The 23,537-nt window shown below is 27.9% G+C and overlaps 3 protein-coding genes across 3 annotated transcripts; 2 read left to right on the top strand and 1 right to left on the bottom strand.

Annotated features, from left to right (window-relative positions):
- Positions 1-13,756: 13,756 nt before the first annotated feature.
- LOC127276896 (uncharacterized) lies at positions 13,757-17,334 on the bottom strand. The gene is made up of 2 exons (XM_051297592.1): positions 17,113-17,334; positions 13,757-16,296 (listed from the first exon to the last, which is right to left on the bottom strand). The coding sequence occupies exons 1-2, from the start codon at positions 17,258-17,260 to the stop codon at positions 15,059-15,061; spliced, it is 1,386 nt and encodes a 461-aa protein (XP_051153549.1). The 5' UTR covers positions 17,261-17,334; the 3' UTR covers positions 13,757-15,058.
- A 43-nt stretch (positions 17,335-17,377) lies between these two features.
- LOC127276887 (uncharacterized) lies at positions 17,378-19,690 on the top strand. Its single transcript, XM_051297580.1, has 5 exons — positions 17,378-17,586; positions 18,584-18,861; positions 18,938-19,053; positions 19,146-19,214; positions 19,438-19,690. Exons 2-5 carry the CDS (start codon positions 18,633-18,635, stop codon positions 19,666-19,668), a joined length of 645 nt encoding a protein of 214 aa, XP_051153537.1. The 5' UTR covers positions 17,378-17,586; positions 18,584-18,632; the 3' UTR covers positions 19,669-19,690.
- Positions 19,691-20,626: 936 nt separating this feature from the next.
- On the top strand, positions 20,627-21,295 carry LOC127276913 (uncharacterized protein DDB_G0283697-like). Its single transcript, XM_051297616.1, has one exon. It carries the CDS (start codon positions 20,627-20,629, stop codon positions 21,293-21,295), a length of 669 nt encoding a protein of 222 aa, XP_051153573.1.
- Positions 21,296-23,537: the final 2,242 nt, after the last annotated feature.

Genomic DNA, 23,537 nt, shown 5'->3' with positions numbered 1-23,537 from the left:
AGAAAAGTCTTAATGAAGTTTTCCCTAAAACTTATATTTTTCATAGAAAAAGTTTATGAAGACTTTTTTACTATGTTCGGCTACCACAAGTTAGCACAACTTTTGATTTCTTAAAATTCCTATTTTTAAATTTTTTCGTTGAAAAATTTTTTTTCTTAATTTTTGGCTAATAAATTTTTTTTTAAAAACGTAGCACAATTCAGCACAACTTTTATATTTTTGAAAAAATAAAATGGCGTTGTCTACTTCTTGGACATAAGGAATACAACACTGATTAAAGAATTCATATTTTCATTTTTTTCCCAGTATTGGTAACAATTTTCGTGAAAATCGTATTAATTAAAGAAATTGTTTATCATATTTGATCCAATATTTTGCATTTCTTTAAAAATTAACTTAGATTCAAAATCACCTACCCCGAAACCTCCTTGAAAGCAATTTTCATTCAAAAGATCAAATTTAAATAAAGTAGTCCGTCATATTTGATCCGCCATATTGGATTTTTGAAATCTAACTTTAGATTCGCAATCAACGACCCCAAACAAAAACCTTACGTGACAAAAAAATAATGTTCAGTTTTATATGCAAATCGGTAGTATTTTGTTGCTCTTTCATATACAAAAGTAAAAATGAACCACAACCACTACTACTAGTCGTGTAAGGTTCTTTTTCTCGTAGAGCGTCAAATATTATTTGAGTCGACATTTAGAATTTTTTAAATTTCATTTCAGATTCGCAACCAATCATGTTATATTGAAACCCAGAAATTTTTTAAACTTAACATTTGTCATATTCAACCCGCCATTTTTATTTTTTAAAAACTTGCTTCAGATTTTTAATCAGCGATTTGAAAAAACCTTGAATAACATGTTTCATTAAAATCCACTAATTTGGTAAATTTAATGTGCGACATTTTGAATTTTTTAAAACAAACTTTCATATTCGTATTCAACGACCCCGAAAACTATGAAATAACAAGTTTTACGAAAATTCAAAGAAATTTTAGTTGGCAATGGCTACCCTTCACCCCCTGTTGCTTAATATAGTATTGGAGAAGACTAGAATAAGTAGGAATAACTCTAGTGATGGGGCTAGTGGTAGTTTGCGCAGTAGACCAAATTAGGTTTCTGCGCATCCGGATGTGTCACTTGCGACGGCAGATCCGTTATACAGTTGGAGAAACAACAAAGCAAAAGACAGAGCTTGTCAAAAAGTTAATTCAAAGAGTGTTCCAATTTTTAAAGAAAAATTGACAACCTGTCAGTAATCTAATTTGGTATACTTCATTGTATTATAAAATGGATTTGCTAACTAAGACCCATCAATTTCAATTTATTAAATTATTCACGTGTCATCTGATTACCAAGCCAAGCAACATAACCTAAATGCATTCACACATGTATGCGCGGAAGTTTCACTTTTCCACTACTGCGCAAACCACGAGTTATTGCTCCTTATTCTAGTCTTCTTGATAGTATTATAGATCTGTATTTATCGATCATCTATAACATATGTAGAATATGTGGGTAAAGCGATTTTTTGACATACAACGTACTTTAAAAGTTATAGTACTAATAAGCTAGTGTGTTCAAGGGCGCGGTTAAGCGTACTTCATCTTTCAAACGCATTTTTCTCGAAACTACGTTTTTCGAACTGGCGTCCATGATATCTCAGAAACCACTTGACCGATTTTGATCAAATTAAGAGGGCATGTTCAGCACATGTGTGGCTATCGCCCGAACTAGGATAATTAAGAAAGGTCAAGTTGTTTTCTTTTTACACGACAAAATAGACACAAAAAATCGTGATTTTTTGAAAAAAAAATTTCATAACCGCATACAAAATTCAATTTTTAATATTTTCAAATAATTCTAATTCCGGCGATAGCTACAGCTCTACATATTAAAATGCTATTTTGCTTTTTGATATTGGATCAGTCAATCAGCCGGAATCGTGGACGCCGATGGACAACTGTCTAACAATCAAAGTTACTTCCTTGTATTATAAGTCCAAAAGATTAAAGTATTTTTACTTGAAATAATTTGTACTGATTGTTGAAAGTCACTGAAAGTCCAGTAAAAATTTTAAAGTTCGATGTTTACATAGTTTTCAAAAATAAAATCGCAAAAAATGGCGAAAATAGGTGCCATCACACTGGGTGACCCCCTTAATAATTCGAAAACGAAATTTTTTAAACTTGTGTAATAAGAGCATTTTAAGAGGTAAAAAACGGGACTTTTATTTTAAAACAATATTACAGTGTTGAATTACTGTATTACAAAAAACAATTTTTTTAGGTAATAAAAAAGGTGTCAAGTTTAAAGAACATTAATAATTCGCTTCTTCTTCTTCTCCTTCTTCTTCTTCTTCTTCTTCTCCTTCTTCTTCTTCTCCTTCTTCTTCTTCTCCTTCTTCTTCTTCTTCCTCTGACATAATTTCAGATTTTTTATTTCCATTTACTCTAAAATTAAAAACAATATGTTTCATTATGCATTAAATATATGTTCAATAGTAAGATACGCTTGTACAAAATTTCTCTTTATACAAATGTTTACACTGAAAGAAAGTATATAACAAAATTTCGTAAATACTTTTCAATTTAGGGAAAAGTGTCAAAATGGAAAAAATTGATATAAAATATATTAAATATCAGTCAAGATTTTGTAGAATTTATATAAATTATGTTAAAGTACGTACTTAAAAGTAAAGAGGTTTGGCGTTAAGTTTATGGAAAATTTATGTATAGATATGTATATTTTTAAGGATGGATGTGAATAGAGATGCACAGTAATTATATGTAAACCAAGTCTATTTCTGGGTCATTAGGCTGAAAATAAGTAATATATATATGTTAAAGTACGTAAATATTTACTAAAATTTGAAATACATTTCTTTAAAGACTGCAAAATTTTTTCTAAAGTCTATTATTTTTTGTATCAATATTTCCCTTTTTTACACCTTTTTCCTAAATTGAAAAATATTTACTAAAATGTCTACTATAATTATTAAAATTTGTTACACATTTTCTTTCAGTGTATATACCATACACAGCACTGTAACTTCAATAAGCACTTAATTAAGGTTGAAGTGCAGTTTCGGAGTATTTATTTCTTATGCACACTGAAGGTTATATTTAAACATAAAAAGTGTCCGCATTAAGTAAATGTCGGTAGGGATAGTGAAATAAATATTTGAATCAAACGTTAAGCGCGAAGCTTAACTAAACATTTAAAGTAATTGCTCGTTAAATGTTTCCCAAGTAGCATGTAATATTACTTACTACAACATTAAGTTTACTAAACTTTAGTTACAAACAATTGCATATTGCGGCCATTTGTATGCTTACGCAAGCTACACTGGGCATAGTAATTGAATACTACGAAGCTTGCACTTCAACCATTATTAAATATTTAGTAAAATTTGCATCTGATAAGAGAACTGTAACTTTTCTACACGGAAAGAAATATCATTCGAATCGCGAATAGGCAAACGGTACGAACAATGCACTCTTACACGTATGTGTAATTTGCTAAATTACGTATACTAAATCCATAGAAAAATCGGAAGAGAAAGTCTATACGATAATATTATAATATTTCTCTCGGTGTATAAAAAGTGAACTTTTTCTTTGATATTTTAAAATAAGAATGGAATTTTGTAGGATTTTTAACCCTTAACTGGCACACTTCCGCGTTCGAACGTAAATGGCACAACGGGTCTGCTGGACTCGATGTATCTGAGGTTACTTGTGATGTGTTTCTTAAAATGTAATTAGTTTTACAGGGACTAACCCATGATCTCGTTTCTTTAATTCTGAAGTATTTTATAAATTATTAATTAAAATCGAAAAATATATTTTCAGAAAAAAGCATATTTCTGTATTAGGGCAGCTGCGCTTTCGATACATGACATTTAAGATGTTTTAGTGAGAACATTTGATTCTAAGAGATTGTTAACTTTTTCCAACTTTAATTTAATATTATTTACCGAATAATAAATTCCTTTTCATTAATTTAATAATTTATTTTAAGTTAGTTAAAAAAAATAGTGAATAAATACGAAAAATTGCGTGTTTTTACTTAAAAATTCATGAATTATTTAAATTTCAATATTATGACTCAAAAATTTAAGATTATACTCTTTATGTATTATTCTTTAAGTAAAAAATTACCACAACAACCGAACTTGCAGAAAAGGTATTCATTTTGCAGAAGAAAATGTGACTTTTTAGGTCTAAATTAAAAATTTTATAGTTACTAATGTATGTAGGGTCAGTTGGGGTAAATAGAAACAGATTTGTTAAGTTTCACCAATAACAAGAGTTCCTTCTTGCAAATATGGGTATCATTAAGTCGCAATAATCAACTGTTTCCATTTAACTCTAAATATTTCAACTTTGCTAAAACTTAGGTGTAAATTGAAACAATTGATTATTTCTCACAAAATTTTAAGAAAGTTAATTTCAAGTATACAAATATTACAGGATACAAAGAAGTACATAAGAAATGGTGTTAGTTATAAAATAATTTAAACTATCAAATAATAATGCATTACTTGAATAATATAAGAAATATTATATAAATTTCTGTTTCTATTTACCCCAAATTTCCGGTTTTTAAGGGCAAATAGAAGCAGTCTATTATTTGCAATTGAATTTTGCAAAATCAAAGTTGATTTTTGTGGTAGTATTAATGAGAGATAATTCTAAATAATTATATGGATTTTTAGTTTATTTTTTTCCAAATGCGAGTCACAATAGTGAAAGGGTGTCTTCATCGATTTTTAATTTCCTATGCAATAGGAAATATCTTTCATTATACTGCTGCTAATTGACAAACGGAAAATGGGATAATAGTTACAACCTGTTGGGTGTGATCTAAGGTTCAAGGTTTAAGGCCATATTTATTTTAAAAAATTTTTAGTTAACTGACATAACTATTGTTTCGATTTGCCCCAACTGACCCCAGATAATTTATTCTTTAGTATCCAATTAGTTTATCAAAAAACTTACAAAATTACTAAGAATATGTCATAATAATATATTAAAATATAAAAAATATTCAAAAGCTACACATTCCATTAATTTGAGCTCGATAAAATGCTTGGGTCTACTTGACCAATGGTACCAGTTAAGAGTTAAAATATATATTTTTCGGTTAGTAAGGACCTTGCATTTATGTAAATAACTTACCCCTCACGTCTGCAGTTCAGAGCTCTATGAACCCAAGATTTAAAATTTTCCTCGAAATGTTCACGATCCACGCCAACTATCCGGTACTGGGGATCCTTCTGAAGTTCTTCGACAACATCTATCAATTATATTATTTAGGAAATTTGTAGTATTAATTTAAAACAGAAGTTAATACTGAGGTAGAAAATGATATATCGTAGTAACAGGCAAAGATATTACAAGCAAAATTACTATGCTGTTACTAGAAAAAAATATATTTCGGGAAATTTTGTAGAATATATTTTTTCAACTTAAAATTCAGGTTTAAAAATTTTTAATTTTATTACAAAATTTATTTCTGAGTATATTAAACAAATTTTTAAGGGTAGTCACGTAGAAGAAATTAGAAGAATAGACTTTAACCAATTAGTCTACTGCAGCTGACTTTCTCAACTGGCAAAATCCAAAATTAAGTAATTAAAAATTATCCATAGTAAATTCTGATTTACTAATTTTGAAAGTGTCGCTCACATAGGTCGGTCAAATGACGTTTCGGTTACTTGTTACGTCGTTTGAGTGACCATTAGGTAACATGTGATTCGGTTATTTCTCAGTTAAGAAGTATTTATACATCCCATATTTATTATTATTATTATTGGTGTTTTTAAAAATATACGGTAATAATAAACACTTGTAACAAATTTCACAAATTTAAGGTACTATGGAAGCATCAATAAACAACTTTGTGCTTCTATGTTTTATATAGCCGATTTTTTATGATTTTAAAAGAGGGGACACAATAACAAATAAAACATTTCATATTACTTTTGTACATGGAGAAACTTTGAGTATCACTCTTTGTTTAACTCATATGTATTTTTAGTACATTGACCATTAAAGTAGGGAAAAAACGAGAAAAAGACGAAATTTCTTATTTAATAGAAGTCTCTTTAACATTATATGACCTCTTTTTTCAATATTTAGTTGTCAAGTTAAGAAAAAATTGGACGTTGACAGTGTCGTAACTAAACAGGGTTAGCTGAAGTTCCGACTTAATCGCAACAATTATTACTTAACTTTTAATTGAATCAGATAATATTAATGAGGCTTTACTGTAGGTTATTTTTCTTTTTTTTGTGTTTACAATTTCACAATCCGGTTAGGTTATACATCGAAAATCCTTTTTTTATGAAGTTAGGGGCGCTTGAAACATACAGTACTCTCCTCAGCACATGTGAGCTTGTCCATGAAATCCCCCCCAAAAAAAATATATCATGTCATGTACATCTCTTATCCAAGCTTATAATTCTTTTAATTATTGAGAATCGGTTTCAAATGAACACTATGTTTTTTTTCGTAAACTTGAAGTGTAATTGTGTTACTTCGTGTCAGTAAATGTGAAGTTAGGTGCGATACAATATTTATACGACAAAGTTATTAATCAAAACAAGACAGCGGAAACACCAAGTCGAAGGAACAAGTTCTTATCAGATCACGGAAATTAAGCAACGTTGGATGCGGTTAGTACTTGAATGGGTGACCACTTGCATTGACATTCGACGAAATGTTTTTTCGTGAAATTTAATTTTCGATCCAATGCCAAATTTTAGTAGTTAGAGTAAGAAAAATTGATATCGTTGCAGTTTTTCCCCACTTTAGTAGTCAATTTACTACACAAAGTTTCTCCGTGTACCCTTTAACGCCTGAATTTTTTAAGGTAACGAAAAATTCAACACCCACTGTATTTAAGGGTTTTCGGTGTCGCTGATTACGAATCCGATATCAGTTTTCCAAAATTCAAAATGGCAGATAACTTTTTGAAAAAATATCGGATTTATATGAAACTCATTCTCATGGGTCGCTGATTATAAATATGATGTCATATTTTCAAAAGTTTAAAATTTCAAAATGTCGGTTCTAATATGGGGAACGATTTAAAAAAAAATTAGCGGATAGGCGATGGCTGTTTAAAAATCTAGGGCCAATTTTTCTGTCATTTGCCTACCTACTTGTAGTTACCGCGATCAACCACGGGGAGGTTACACGGAGAAAAAAACCATGCGTTTTTAGTATGAAGAAGCATACGTTTAATGTGTGAAGCTTTCTCTTATGAATACAGTATGACATTCATAGTATAGTATATAGTATATAGTATAAAAATTGATTATTTAAACAAATATGAGAAATTAAAACTAATACCGTAATTTTCTATTCGTTTCTTGGGAAAAATATGCAAAATAAAAAAAATTTAGACAAAAGTTATAGATCTTATTTCTTTTTTTTATTTATCACCATCTCACTATCTCAATAATTCAAATTATTATAAATTTTGAGGGAAGCAAGAAAAACCTAAAAAGAGATATAGAGGCTGGCTTCACCAAGAGCCAATCAGGAGGGTTAAATTTAATCCTCTGGCACACAAAACAAGTGGACTAAATTTTGCGTCTGCGCAGAATGTTTGTGTAGGTACATCTGCGACCGTGGTTGCCATAAGACAATTTGAAAAGTTCGCTGGCTTTGACCACGTGGTCGCCTTTTCTAACCTGTCGCTATCGCAACCATGGTCGCAAATGTACACAAACATTATGCGCAGACGCAAAATTTAGTCAACTTGTTTTGTGCGCCAGAGGATTAAATTTAACACTCCTGATTGGCTCTCGGTGTAGCCAGCCTCATACTCTCGATCAGAACTGCGTATGCGTCGTTTAAGAGTTCAGACAAGCTGAAAGTAGACGTGGCTTAATCGTCATTTGTACGACTATCATACCGAAAGAGCATTTAACTCATACAACTAGACTATGTTCGACCGCATACTAAAAACACATGAATTCATACATGAAAGTATGAACCACTTTTACACTAAAAACCTATGGTTTTTCTCTCCGTGTACAGATCACTGATTTCATTTTTTTTTTTTTTGGTTTTTTGTCTTCTTTTGTTTTTTAAATTATTTTTTTCTTCTTTTCATCATCATCGCCCTTTTAAATTTATGAAATTTTTAAAAAACGACATTAGATTCGTAATTAGCGACCCAAAAAATCCCCAAGCTGTCATTTTCAAAAGCTCCGGTCAACTTTTTGAAATTTTGTTCAATCCAATATTTTAAAATTTAAAAAAGTAACATTAGTTTCAAAATCTGAGACCCCAAAAACCCCCGAGTAACGAGTTTTATGCAAATCCCATAATTTTTTTTAAATCGACGGCCATATTGGATCCACCATTTTGAATTTTGAAAATGTAACATTACATTCATAATCAGCGACCCCTAAAACTCCCTAGTAGTCATTTTTGCTAACTTATATTGAATTTCTCTGTATAATTTGCTATGTTTTAAAAATTTTACAAAAACATACTTGTGTTTATATTGTTATAAACAAAAAAATCGTTATTAATTTAAATGTTTTTAAAATTTGACCATACTGTTGAATTTTGCAGGTCAATCTCGTTTACAAAACAGGATTATCTTATTTTTTGATAGAAATATGGATTTTTGAATTCAAAGTAGTTTCGATCGAAACCGCTGGGCGTTAAAGGGTCAAAGTGAGCAAAACTATCAGTATAGATGTAGATAAAAACGAGCTTGTGTGTCCCAGGCACACATGAGGGTGTTTTAAGGACATTCTAGATACACCCTAATTTTTGTATGAATCTAGGACGTCTTTAGGGTATTTTGAAATATACGTTGCTTTGACGGATAATACTTACGTTTGATGTTGTCATAATCCTTATATTTAATTTTAATAAAATCCCGTTTACTGACCCCTAAAGGTCTCCTACTGCCAACAAACTGTATGACAGTATCAGGCCAGTAGCCTGAGGCAATCTTGCGCACTCTACCACTGATAGTAGTTGCAGCTTGTGCATCTTTAAGTGCATCTCTGCATATATTTACTGCAGCATAAAGAACCTAAAAACATTGTAAATATTTTATTGTACAAAAATTTAGAATCACAATTGAGTAACTTTAAAATTAATTTTTTCAAGATAAGAATTAAGTAGCAGCTCACATCACGTACATATTTTCTCAATATCAGTGTGGGATATTCCCATGATCTTTTAACAAAATAAAAATGTATACCTCTTGATGATATTATATTGTCATATTGAGGTATGTTTTTATTTAAGGTAATGTGAGGTGTAATACCGGTTGTAAGGTGTACACGTTTATTTAAAGAATAACTTTCTTTTCTAATTTCTACTTAAAAAACTTTAATCGAGTTTTTCTCAAAACTGCATATTTTCAACTTTGTCACACTCTTATTTTAAATCTTTTCAACCGAGTAACTTCAAATTTGGACAGCATGTTCCTTGCATGTGTACTTCTCGTGTAAAGTATGATTTTTAAAATCTATTAATATTTTTAAGTTACTAACAATGTAAGTTGTCAAATTGTTGTCGAAAAATGAAAAAGCCTGCCAATATTTTTTTTTTAAATAAATATTTCTCATTCTAGTTAACACGATAGCCAGGGCGGGGTTAAAGTTGAGTTTTAAAGAAAAAAATTATTTTATAAAATAGCAAAATTATTTCTACTGAAAATTAGTCTACTGTGCACACAGTACAAATGTACAGGATGGTTACAGAAGCTTACGATATTATAAACATATACATAATATATTAAAAATATATAAATTATATAATATATCATAATTTTTTACATACGCTATTCGATGCCTCGTAGTTTCTTGTAGCCGACTCTTTCTGTTTCAGAGTTTCTCTTATATCAGAAACAGCGTTCAATATTCTATTTTCTTTATCATTTTCCAACTGCTCTATTTTATTTTTCAACTGAATATTTTCAGTTGTGAGTGCGGCATTTTCCACTGTCAATTTATCAAGCTTTTCTTTTAATTGGCTATTAACAGCCTTCAATTTATAGCACTTGTTGCATTTCTGTTTATCATTTTCATAAGGCTTTACAGTTGCAACTACGGTTGTGACAGCAGGTATATTATCTAGTATTTGACGCTAAAAACAAAATCCAATTAAAAAACACATAACAAACAATAATATATATGAAAATATTGTTTAAAAATGTGTTTCTTTTTAAAACTAAAAAATATAGATGAAACCCCAAAAAATTAAAAATCATACTTAAATGTACATTAAATTTTTAAAAAACTTTGTCATACTTGAATATAAATTACAAATGTAATTTTAAGAGTATTTTTGATTCAAATAAATCATCTTTTATGTCATGTGGATAATCTAAATCGTTAAGGTCATGTGAGTGTGCGGTCTGTAAGAATAATTTGTCCGTAACTTTTCTCATAATATGCTGAATGAATTGAGCTAAAATTTTGTACAGGAATTTAAAATAAGATAAAGTATGGTTGTGAATTGAGAAAATGTTGATATATTGTTAAATAAATATATAAAAGGCATCCCTACTAAAAATCCCTGTACAAGATCTTGTACAATTTCCTGTACAGGATCAGCAACTGAACTTGTACAAGTTCTGACCAGTTCCTGTACAGGAAAATGCATACGAATTTGGAACAAGTTCATGTGTGAGATCTTGTGCAAGATCTGGTGCAGGATCTTGTACAAGAAAGATACTTGTACAAGAAAATGTACATACATGATCTTGTACAATTTCATGTATAAGTACTTGTATATGAACACGTCCATGTTCTTGCATATGTTAATTCATGTTTTTCTTTACTAAAAATTAAAAACTTCAAAGGCTGCGCAATAGTTTTTAGCATACATGAGTTACGAATCTTAGTGGTTAAAAATTATCAAAATCTCAAATTTTATTAAAAAAAAAAATTTTACAACTATACATGTGCAAGAAAGTGAACGTGTTCATGTACAAGTACTTATACATGAAATTGTACAAGATCATGTACATTTTCTTGTACTTGTATCTTCCTTGTACAAGATCTTGCACCAGATCTTGTACAAGATCTCACACATGAACTTGTTCCAAATTCGTATGCATTTTCCTGTACAGGAACTGGTCACAACTTGTACAATTTCAGTTGCTGATCCTGTACAGGAAATTGTACAAGATCTTATACAGGGATTTTCAGTAGGGATAAAAATTGTTGGAAAATCCGAAACTCCTAACCCCACATTTTCTAATTATTTTCAAGTGTTCCTTATCATATTTGGAACTCCTTCATAAAATTTCATCTCAATCCATTCAATATTTTACGAGAAAAGTTACAGATAAATTAAGAGGGGGTTCATTTTTTTTTTAAAATGATTTTTGAAATTATATTTTTCAAAATATTCGAATTTTACCATTTCTTTGGAATTTTTCAGTTCACCTAGAAGCTACATATGTAAACTTTAAAATTGTTTTTTGGATTGGATAATTAAGACAAAAATTGCGCTCTCTATCGTACCAACCGTGTTTTAAGTCAAGAAGTGCATCGCCATAAACAAATACTTTTAACTTGTCTATTTTTAAATAATTTTTGCCAAAATTTTTTTTACAAATACTTTAAATATATACAAAAAAATCCCAAAAAGTCTCAAGGTTTAAATTATTTTGTTCCTTTTTAAATAAATTCTTAAAAAACGCTATTTTTAATTCTTCTAAACTAGAATACCCCCTGAACATTACAGACCTAACAGTCACATAACATTAATAAGTCAGGAAAGTTCGTTGGTTAGCCCTTTGAACTTATGTTTTCAAAACAAAATATTATTATTTGGAATAATGTATTTAATAAAATATGTAAAAATTAGTTCATAGAATATTGACAATAATTATGCATATTATGACGTATTGAAAAAAACACCTACATTATCTAAGAAAGCAGCGTAACTGCTAGCATCAGCTGTTTTAACTTCTTTTTCCTTAATAACTTTTTGGAGATCCTGCAAAAGAAATTGTAATTAATACTGACTCAAAAATGAGATTGGCAACGCTAACGACTTAGTACATATGCTTAACAAATAGTTCGAAAAGTATACGCTGACCATCAACCGGGGATATTATAAGACAAAAACCCGAGAAAAAATAAAAAGTAAATTCGAGATCAATTTTTGATCTACAAAAGTATAAAAAGTATAGCAAAATGAGATTTTCCCATACTTTAAGTATGGGACTAGTAAAGTATTGTAAAAATATATATAAAGTAAATATGAAGTCGTTTTGAAGTATTTATGAAATATTTATAAACTATGGGTAAAGTATATAATTTTTTATAAAGTAATTATAAAGTATTTACAAAGTATATATAAAGAATTTAAAAAGTATATATTTAGTATTTATGAAGTATCTGAAAAAATTTATGAAAAGTACGTAAAAAGTATATATCATATAGTTATTAAGTATATATGAAGTCCTTGTTAAGTATACCTAAAGTATTTGTGAAGTATATGAAAAAGTATACGAAAAGTACATAAAAAGTATATATAGCAAACACTTATGAAGTATATATTAAGTCCTTAATAAGTATACCTAAAGTATTTGTGAAGTATATGAAAAAGTACACGAAAAGTATATATAAAATATTATGAAGTATAAATGAAGTACTTGATAAGTATACCTATAAATTATTTGTGAAGTATATGAAAAGTATATAAAAAGTATACATCAAACAGTTATGAAGTATTTATTAAGTTCTTGCTAAGTATACCTAAAGTATTTTTGAAGTATATTAAAAAGTATACGAAAAGTACATAAAAAGTATTTATATCAAACACTTATGAAGTATATATTAAGTCTTTAATAAGTATACCTAAAGTATTTGTGAAGTATATGAAAAAGTATACAAAAAGTATATATAAAATATTATGAAGTATAAATGAAGTCCTTGGTAAGTATACCTATAAATTATTTGTGAAGTATATGAAAAGTATATAAAAAGTATATATCAAACAGTTATGAAGTATTTATTAACTTCTTGCTAAGTATACCTAAAGTATTTTTGAAGTATATGAAAAAGTATACGAAAAGTACATAAAAAGTATATATACATCAAACACTTATGAAGTATATATTAAGTCCTTAATAAGTATATCTAAAGTATTTGTGAAGTATATAAAAAGTACACGAAAAGTATATAAAATATTATGAAGTATAAATGAAATTAGTATACCTAAATTATTTGTGAAGTATATGAAAAGTATATAAAAAGTATATATCAAACAGTTATGAAGTATATAATAAGTCCTTGCTAAGTATACCTAAAGTATGTGTGAAGTATATGAAAAGTATACGAAAAGTACATAAAAGTATATATCAAATATTTATGAAGTATATATAAATTCCTTGTTAAGTATATCTAAAGTATTTGTGAAGTATATGAAAAGTACATTAGAAGTATATATCAAATGGTTTTGAAGTATATATGAAGTCCTTATTAAGTATACCTAAAGTATTTGTGAAGTATATCTGTAAGTCTTTCTGACGTATATAAGGAATCTTTATGAAGTATATGTAAGGAATTTCTGCAATATTTATTGAAGATAATTTTTTAAGTTTTGAATTTTGAAGAGTAAGGATTATGCTATTTTATATAAAAATTGTAAATAACTGACTATTTAATATATTATAAGCTGATTTTTATTTATTAATATTCCTCTCTATCTACGATAATTACAATTTTTATTTAAACGTAAAAGTTACTGTCAAATAATAATTTTCAACAAACAATTATTATTCATATTCTGACAGTGTCGCGGGCTCTATTGCGTAGACGACATTTGGCTCCTTTGGCTTTCCTGCAATTACAAGTTTAAAACAAACTGTAATTAAATCGTTGACATCAATTAAAAGATATTCTTCGTTTTGAGAATTTGTAAATTTGTGAATAAATGATAAACAAGTATTTTGTAACGGAGCAAAGAAGTTATTTGTCGTCTTACACTTTTTAACAATAGCATATAATTTGCAGTTATCATAGCATGCATTACAATTTTTACCACATGAACATGTTGACATTCTGAGGAAACATTGGACCACTCCAATACTTTTAACGCCATTGTATCGATATTTCACACAACATGTTGTGGTTTTAAACTTTGCGTCGTACATTTCTGAAGAATAAACTAGGTTACTTTTCAGAAGTCTGTAAAATACATTTAAATTAGAACCAATGTTAAGTCCAAATGATGTCAAACAATTTCGAAATTTTTCAAATGACTCATTAAACTGTTTACATTTGCCGATAATGGCGATTTTTTCCATCACAAAATATGCTTTTAATCTATGTGTGCCGCTCTTTTCTATTTTTTTGCAAAATTTATAAGCCAAAGAACCTACCTGTAAAACTTTTGATTTTAATTCTGCATGGCACATCAACATATTTGCAGCTGAACATATTTGTAATTCAGCATATTTTGTACCATGAACCATACTTTTCAAAATTCCATTCATACTTTCAAATGCGAAACACGACGTTACCCACAGAGGACCAAAATCTAAAACACCGAGTGCTAAATGACGCAGAGAATGCAAATTTGATGTCATATGGTCTAAGCCATACAAAACTTGGAATTTGCTCACATATTCTTTAAGTGCTCTGTCTGCAAGATCAACCATATCTTTTGAAACGCTTTTTTGACTTAACAAATAAATGGCTAATACAAGAAGTTTATGGTGCGATAAGTATGGTTCTGGCAGAATGTCGTTCAAAATCGGTAAAGAATAATATAGAAGCCATATTTTTAATTCTGAAGCTTTCCAATACTTATGATCTGAAATGTTTCTTGACAGTCTCTTTACAAACGATGGAGGAGTTAAAGATGTTATTCTTTTATCAATAACTTTTATAAACTTTGACAAAGACCAAGATTTTCCATGAAATTTAGAGTGAAACCACAAGAATAAAAGTCGTTTTACAACTCCTAGGAATACACAGTGCATTGCGTCAAGAGTCATCGTTCGAATAAAATCATGAGTTATTTTCGATAATACAGAGGGTCCTTTTACTCCAAATACGGGTTTTTTTTCTTATGAGCCTTTGCAGCGAACTTTTCTGTTTCTGATGACGTCCGTAAGTTCAGTTCATCTTGGTGTGGATATACACGAAGATTTTTTCGCAGTTTTTTGGTTTGGATTTTGCATTTCGGGCAACCGAATTTTGAATTGAATTGCTTCGTATTTAGAAATAAAGATCGCGCAGGTGAATCACAGGTTCCACATATTACAATACCCCTTACTTTCACTTTATTCGTCTTTCCATGAATTGTAAAATTTACACCATTATACAATTTTTGTAGTGACTCTTGAAGAAATTGTAAAAACAGATTAGGAGAAGGTTTTGAAGGACCGAACCATAATCCGGCAAGAATCATATTTTCCTTTTTAATTCGTTCTGCGAATGGTAGCTCATTGATGGTGAAATAAAATGGCCATATGCTAATTTTAGATGACTTGAATAACGGCACACCGTCTGTATTCCACATTAGCGAAATATTGTTAACACTAGACAGAATGTTGCCATTTTTGCTAAGTTTTTTATATATTTTACCGTCATAAATATCTTCCAAGTTATCTTCGTTTTGTTTTTTCCGTGTAAACCTATGACTTAAACTTGCAAAAAAACCGGGTCGTTTGAAAAAGACTTGTAATTGCGTTAAAAGAGGTATTTCGATTAAATAACTTATTCCTTTAAATTTTTTGCATTTAGTACACTTGGATGAACGCGATGGTAGTTTTTTTAAACATTTCGAACAGTAATAATGTCTAACAAGTGGTACTCCAATATTTCTAAAAAATTTTTTAAAAAAATAAAGGGTTTTTTTGCATAAATTTGGTTGTATACAGTGCATTGCAATCACTTCTAGTATGCTTGCTAAACAGGATCCTGTTAATTGATATCTTATCAGAAGAGACAAAATTACGATCATACTTTGCGCAACAGTTAACGGTGCTCCTGGATATAAAAATTTATCGTTTTCATCTTCATCTTCATTTTCGCTGCTGCTGCTGCTGTCATCTTCATTCGAACTACTATTCGTTTCTTCTTCTGATTCGTCACTTTTGACATAATCTCGGTGTTTATTGCAATCACTATTATCATCGCTAGAATCTTCCTTATTTTCTTTATTTGCATGTGTACTTGTGTCTGAGCTGTCAGAGCTACTCTCATCAGTGGATTCGTCACTGCTTCTCGAATTCTCTCTGCTAGAATTCCTCGATTCATGATTTTCAAATTCTTGATCTGCATAAAAATTATTCTAATTATACTTATAAGAATTTTTTTAATTTATAAATTTTTTTAAATAATTTTTTCTGGCTTGCATGACATAGTGAAATTAAAATTGCCAATTGAATTATTGTCTTGTAATAAAAATTACGAAACATAAAAATCTGTGAACAAGAACTATTATAAATAATTTGTTCTGAAAAAGAATTAATAAAATCACGATAATAATTTCTTATAGAAAAAATAAACTATAGTAGACTTTATTCGCAAATTATAAAATTCTGTAATTTTTATTTGAGGACAATTTTATTTCAAAAAGTTTTTATAATTACAAATTTTTACAGAAAAATAAATTTCTTTATTTATTAAATTTATAATTTAATGTAACTATTACAATTTATTTTTTTAAAGAAATTTATAGTGAGAAAAATTATATTTCTCTATACAAATTTATTTTTATAAAAACAAATTATAATTACAATAGTAAATTTCATTAAAAAATTTTTTCAGTATTTTTTTAATTTTAACTTTAAAAAAATAATTTAAACATGTTGTTTTATGTAATTAGTTGTAGGTTCAATTGTAATTTCAATTTGTCATAAATATAAGCAAAGACAAAAATTTTAAGTTTGAAAATGGCTTCATAAAAATTACACATACAAAAATAATTTTTAGTCAATTTTTTATCCGTTTATTTATTTATTTATTATTATTTATGTATTCATAATAAAAAATCCCATTATATTTATCAAATTTGTAATGAAATCAATAACATATGCTCTATATAGTATATAGAAAAGAATATTTTTGAAGTTGAGTGACGTTTTTTACCTGATAAGTCATTACTTGGTGCATTTTCGAAAATGGGATCTTCAGTCTCATCAATATTTTGCTGCAATTTTTTCTTCTTTTTGTAGTCATGAAGAAGGCGATATCGGCTAGGCCGGGAATATTCACTAAATGTACGTCTTTTTTGCATTTTTATATTCCAAAAAACTGTTTAATGTTTTGTTGACAAAACAAATAATAATCGACACATCTTTCTTGTTCGCTTTTTTTCTGCTGGAGCTAAGATCGATGCATCATACAGGGCGAACGTGACGTACAACTAGCGCGCTTATCATTTGTTTTAAAAAAGTGTAATGTCATGCAAACCTACAAAATTTTGTCTCGTTTTGTGGAAAAATACTAAATGTAAAACATACTCAATTCTGCCAGAAAATCGGATAAGGACAATTAAAAAAGGAATTTTTGAAGCAAAGTGGAGAAACAAATATTACCCTGCAAGAATCTTACAAAAAAGTGGTAAGTTAAATGCAAACGTCATTGAATTTCTGAATGCATAATTTTTATATTAACGAATTTTTTTAACTTGAATTTTCCAATTTTTTTAGTTTTTTATTTTTTTAATAATTTTTCACTACTTAAATTTTTTAATTTACATTTGTTAATTTTTATTGTTAATTTTCGAATTAAATTTGAATTTTTAATGAAAATTCGATTCTTATTTCATAACCTAATTTTTTTTATCACATTTTGTCACAGCCTTCTTTTACCTTTATATACATGTATAAATACTTTCAATAATTTAAACTTTTTGATTATGCAATTATTGCAGACAATAAATATAAATAATAAATAGTTGGAAATTTCCTTGTAAAAAAAAATTTTTTTAAAATGTTTTTTAAAAAATGTTTTCAAATTTTTTTTAAAATTTTTTTTTAAATTTAAATTTACAATTAAATAAATAAATAAATAAATAAATTTTTTTCAAAAATTTTTTTAAAATTTTCCATAACAAAATTTTTATTATTAAAAAAAGGTTTATAAATCAAAAACTTCATTTATAAATAATAAAAAAATATAAATATTAAATGTAAATAAAATATAAAACAAAAAAAACAAATTTTTAAATATAAAAAATGCATTATAATAAATAATTAATACAAATTATATATTTTTATATAAATATTAAAACAAAATTTTTTTCTCTTTTTTTTAACAAGTGTATCACATAAAATTTATAAAATACATATTTTGAATAAAAAGAAATTACATGTAATTTAAAAACTATCTAATTTAATTTAATTTCCACTGAATTTAATTTTCTAAATAAATAAATAAAATTTTTAGAAGACAAAAAGTGGCTTGAATCGTTGACAGTGGCTACAGATGGAACTCTAAGCATTGAAGTTAGCTCGATTAAAAACAATGCTGCAAGAATGGAAGAGAGAAAAAAAGTAGTCGACATGGAAAAATAAAATGATAAGAATAAAAGGTCTGTTGAAGAGGATTTGGAAAGGGAGTTAATTCAACAATCATCGATTTTTGAAAATTATGGGGAATCATCCATGTGTAATATGGACACTCGTTTACTGTCTCCCTCTAATAATTTGGACGAATCTGAGGAGGATTCCAGTACTGAACCTCCTAATTCTGAAATCAATGCTGAAGATTTTGGTTCACAACAAAACCTCAAGAAAGGTTCACCAACAAAACCAGACAACGGCCCGGATTCAAATGCTCCAAGTGGTTCGCATTTCAATGACAGTTTTGCTTCTCAACAGGATGACGAAGAAGGTTTAATATCAAAATAATATAATTTTTAATTTACCTATAACTTATTTTATTTTTAACAATTTTCCAAATCTTTCAGTCACTATTGAAAATATACGTTTTTTGGAGGGGATTTTGAGATGGTCAAAAGATAAATTCAAAGAACAAACTCGTCAAGACTATGACAGTATCACTGGACAGCCCTCAAGTTCTCAGGTTTATATGTCTTATCATTTTTATTTTCATATTTATAAAATAATTTATTTGTCATGTACAAAATAAACATATAATTATATTTTTTTTATTAGGTACCGGTTATGGAAGAAAACCCAAGAAATAAAGTCCTTGGAACGTATCGAATTAAAGGACTTGGAAAGGTATACATAATATTTGTAATTATTAAAACTTTTTAAACCTTTTAGAGTATCATCTGAGTGTCTAAAAATTTCCTTGGGATTTCAATATTAATATTTACATCATTTAGGAAAAATTTTAAATAAAAATTTTTCTTTTTTAATTCAAAAATTACATTTGACATTTTCCTTTGGACATGAAAAAAAATAATAATAAAACAGCTAATAAATTATACATATTTTATAGGTTGAAATTGCTCCTGACACAAATATTTGGATGGACAAAGTGGAACTCGAATTTATTAAAACAGAATTTCGAAAAAATCCAAAAGAAATGGCACGAAAACTGATGAAAAATTTGCTGGGTGAAAATAACCTAATTAACATGTCGCCAACTGGAAGAGGAGATCATACGGCCATACCTAAACAAGTCCTAGATAATGTTGAATGTGAGTTTTACGAAAGTAGAAAAAAATAGTCTGTCTTACAATAAACATTCAACTCTCTAAAACTGAATCAGTGAAAATATACTGGTTCTCAGTGACCCTCTTCTCAAGATATGAATCAGTGAAATTTCATTGGGAATCAGTGAAAAATGACTGAAGTGTCAGTCATTTTCTACTGATTCGCCAGTTAAAAAATGACTGAAATTTCAGTAACCATTATTGAAAATTCCAGTCATTTTTTAACTGGCCAATCAGTTGAAAATGACTGAAACTTCAGTCATTTTTCACTGATTTCCAATGAAATTTCACTGATTCATATCTTGAGAAGAGGGTCACTGGGAATCAGTCATTTTTCACTGATTTACCAATGAAATTTCACTGATTCAGTTTTAGAGAGAACGTAGATCATAGAATGTCACATACATTCACATATTTTAATATTTTTAAATTTTGTTATTAATTTTGATTTTTTCAAAAATTCAATTTCAAAATTTAATTACTTTTAATTTATCTATTCCAAAGTTTAAACATTAGTTATTCAATTTTTCTAAATTTTAATTTTATAATTTATGGAAAAATCGAAAAAATCACTTACATTTAAATTTTCTTCTTCAGTTCACTTTCTAGTCTCCTATTTTCGAAAAATATTTCACCTTTTCCCACTTTTTTTTACAAAATGCATTGTAATTCCTGATTAATTTCTATTGAAAACCAGTTAAACTGTGACACATCTTCTGATTTTGCCCTAATTTTGATAGTTATTTTCGTATTTGTAAATTTTTAAAATTAAAATTGAAGAAAGACAGAAAATAAAAAGGGCTATCAAGAGCCAAACAAATCTAAACAGCCTATTGCAGTTTAATGATTTCTAATTGTCTACTTAATTTCAAAATATCTATAAAAATTCTTTATTTTTCAGCATTTGTGAAGGAAAACGTTAAAAAAGGATTCAAAATTAAACATCAAGAATATATTAGAACGTTAACTTTAATGTGCAATACGCTTCGCAATCAACTCAAGGCGAAAAACAAAACTGGAAATGATTCAAACAAAGGAAAACAAACCAAAAAGAAGAGAGGTGCAAAAAACAATGAAAAAGTGGACAAGGAAAAACAGAAAAATGGAAATCGCAAGAAAGCCTCGAATGAAAAAGACGAAAATTCAAGTGCTACTGAAGACGAAAATCAAGAAGAAATTGAAAATACAAGAAAGAAACGAAAACAAGATTTGACTGTGATTGATGAGAATCGGAACGAAGAAATTAAGAAAAAGAAGAAGAAACATGAGCATGAACAAGAAAAAGGTGACGAAAATCTGAAATTGTCAGAAGAAACAAGAAATGAAAACGACGATGTGAACTTTAGTAAAGACAGTGATGAGATCTTAAAACTAAAAGAGGGAATTAACAAAGATCAAAGTAAAGAAGGTAAGAAAAAAAGGAAAAAAAAGAGGAAACAAGGTAACGAAGAGAAAGAAGACGAAGATAGTGCAAAATGGACAGAAGAAAGTATTAGCGGAAATGAAAAAGAGAATTTGAATCCAAGTGAGGAAACTGACGAAATTTTGGAAGTAAAAGATGGAATGGGTGAAGATCGAGATGAGGAAAGTAAGAAGAAAAACAAGAAAAAGAAGAAACAAGTCAATGAAGAGGAAGAATGAGAAAAAACTGAGAAATTTTCAATGAAGCAGCAGTAGAAATGAAGAAAAGGATGAAGTTTCGAATGAAGAGAATAAAGAAAATAAAGAAACAAAGCTACGAAGAGAAAAAAATTGAAAAAAATATCGAATGAGAATGGAATGAATGAAGACGACAAAATGAGAGATAAATAATTAATTTTTTTAATAATTCGTTAATTAATTTAAAATTTAGAAAAAAAATAATTTTCAATATAGTGAAACCTGTGTAAGTGGGACATGTGTAAACCGTCCCAATTAAAGAGGTTTTATTGTATCTACATTTTTACACTTACACTAAAAAAATTTATTTTTAAAGAACGATGTTAATTTTTAATAAAAATTTCATTTTGTTCCGTTTTTAAATTACGCTTACTTAATTTGAAATAAAAATGTTCAAGAAAAATTTTATATTTTTGATTGGCTTTAAATACTTTTAATATACTTTTGCTATATATACCTATAATATGCTATATTTAAATAGTACTTCCAAATTACTATTGATATACTTCAAATATACATTATATATACTTGAGATTGATTATGGAAAAATTTCATATATACAATTAGTAGACTTTATAGATACATTAAAGCATTTAAAAAACGATTCATATATTTTTGCTATACTTTAAATATATTTTGCAAATATTTAGACAGATAGATACTTCCAATTTAATAACAAAATACTCCAAAAATACGTAAAATATACTTTAATAATACTTTTTTTCAAATGTATTTTCAGCATACCTTTTCCATACTTATACTTGCAGTATGGGATGTACTATACTTTAAATACATATATTATAGGCTAGAGGAGTGACAGATGATTAGATGATAGATCTCTCCGATACTAAAATATTTTTACACGGGTATAGCAAATAAACAAAAAAATTTATTTATGGTATACTTCAAATATACTTCAAATATACTTTAGGAATACTTTAAATATACTTCAGAAATACTACAAACATACTTCAAATTTACTTAAATATACTTCAAATGTATTTCAGATATACTTCAAATATACTTTGTATATATACTTCAGCTATTTACTTCAATGATATACTTCAGCTATACTTCAAATTCACTCAAAATATACTTTGTATATACTTCAGCCATACCCCAGCTATTTACTTCAATTATATACTTCAGCTATACTTCAAACATACTTTAACTGAAATTCAGATATACTTCAAATTTACTTCAACTGTACTTCGGATATACTTTAAATATACTTTGTAGCTACTTTAGCCATACTCCAGCTATTTACCCTAATTATATACTTTAGCTATGCTTCAAATATACTTCAAATATACTTTAAATATACTTTGTATATACTTTAGCTATACTCCATCCATTTACTTGAATTATATACTTCAGCTATACTTCAGATATATTTGATATATACTTTAGATTTACTTTAAATATACTTAAGATATATTTTAGATATATTTTAGATATACTTCAGATATACTTCAGATAAACTTATCTACATATACTTTGAGTATGGGATAGTCTCATTACATATACTTTACATATACTATATGATAGATCACTTATAGACTTTTTGCCATACGTTTTACTAGATCTCTCTAATACTAAATTATTTTTACACGGGAAATCGCAATTATAGTTTATGCTACAAACTATCACGTTCTAAAAATAATTTTAAAAAAGTTGCGTAAAAATTATTATCATTATCATTATTATATGAATTTCATTACAATTTGTAAACATTTTTAGGTTAGGAATTATATTTTAAACAAATGTAAAATTAAGACGTATAAGCCTGAGTAAATAATGTTACTTTTCATTTGGGTTATGTTGTACTTTTTGTAAAATCGTGTTAATTAAAAATTGCGTACATAATTTGATATGGATCCGGTATAGTATGTTCTCTAAATATAAATTAATAAGAATTGTATCTAATTCAAATACGAAATATGTTTCATTTAGATTTCATTTAAGCCTTTTCTCCAATATGTTCCTAAATGTTTGCGTTGTGTAACTAACGCGATGGTTCGCAAGCGCAATGACGTCATGAAAGCATTGATAACAATCGCGAACAAAAAAATTTGGTTTATGTTCCTCTTATTTCTCTTTTCCAACTTTACAATTTTTAATGCAAATGTTTTTCGACGGCTTTTAATAATTTTAATTATTTAATATTTATAATTAAAAAATGTAGTATCTTAAAATAATAAACCAATCTTTTTGTTCGCGATTG

Source organism: Leptopilina boulardi, unplaced genomic scaffold (genome assembly GCF_019393585.1).
Source record: "Leptopilina boulardi isolate dan_hultmark-lab unplaced genomic scaffold, ZJU_Lbou_2.1 LbouV2_106, whole genome shotgun sequence".
Taxonomy (NCBI): Eukaryota; Metazoa; Arthropoda; class Insecta; order Hymenoptera; family Figitidae; genus Leptopilina; species Leptopilina boulardi.
Note: the sequence above shows the minus strand (reverse complement) of the source record. Positions and strands in the feature narration are given on the sequence as shown.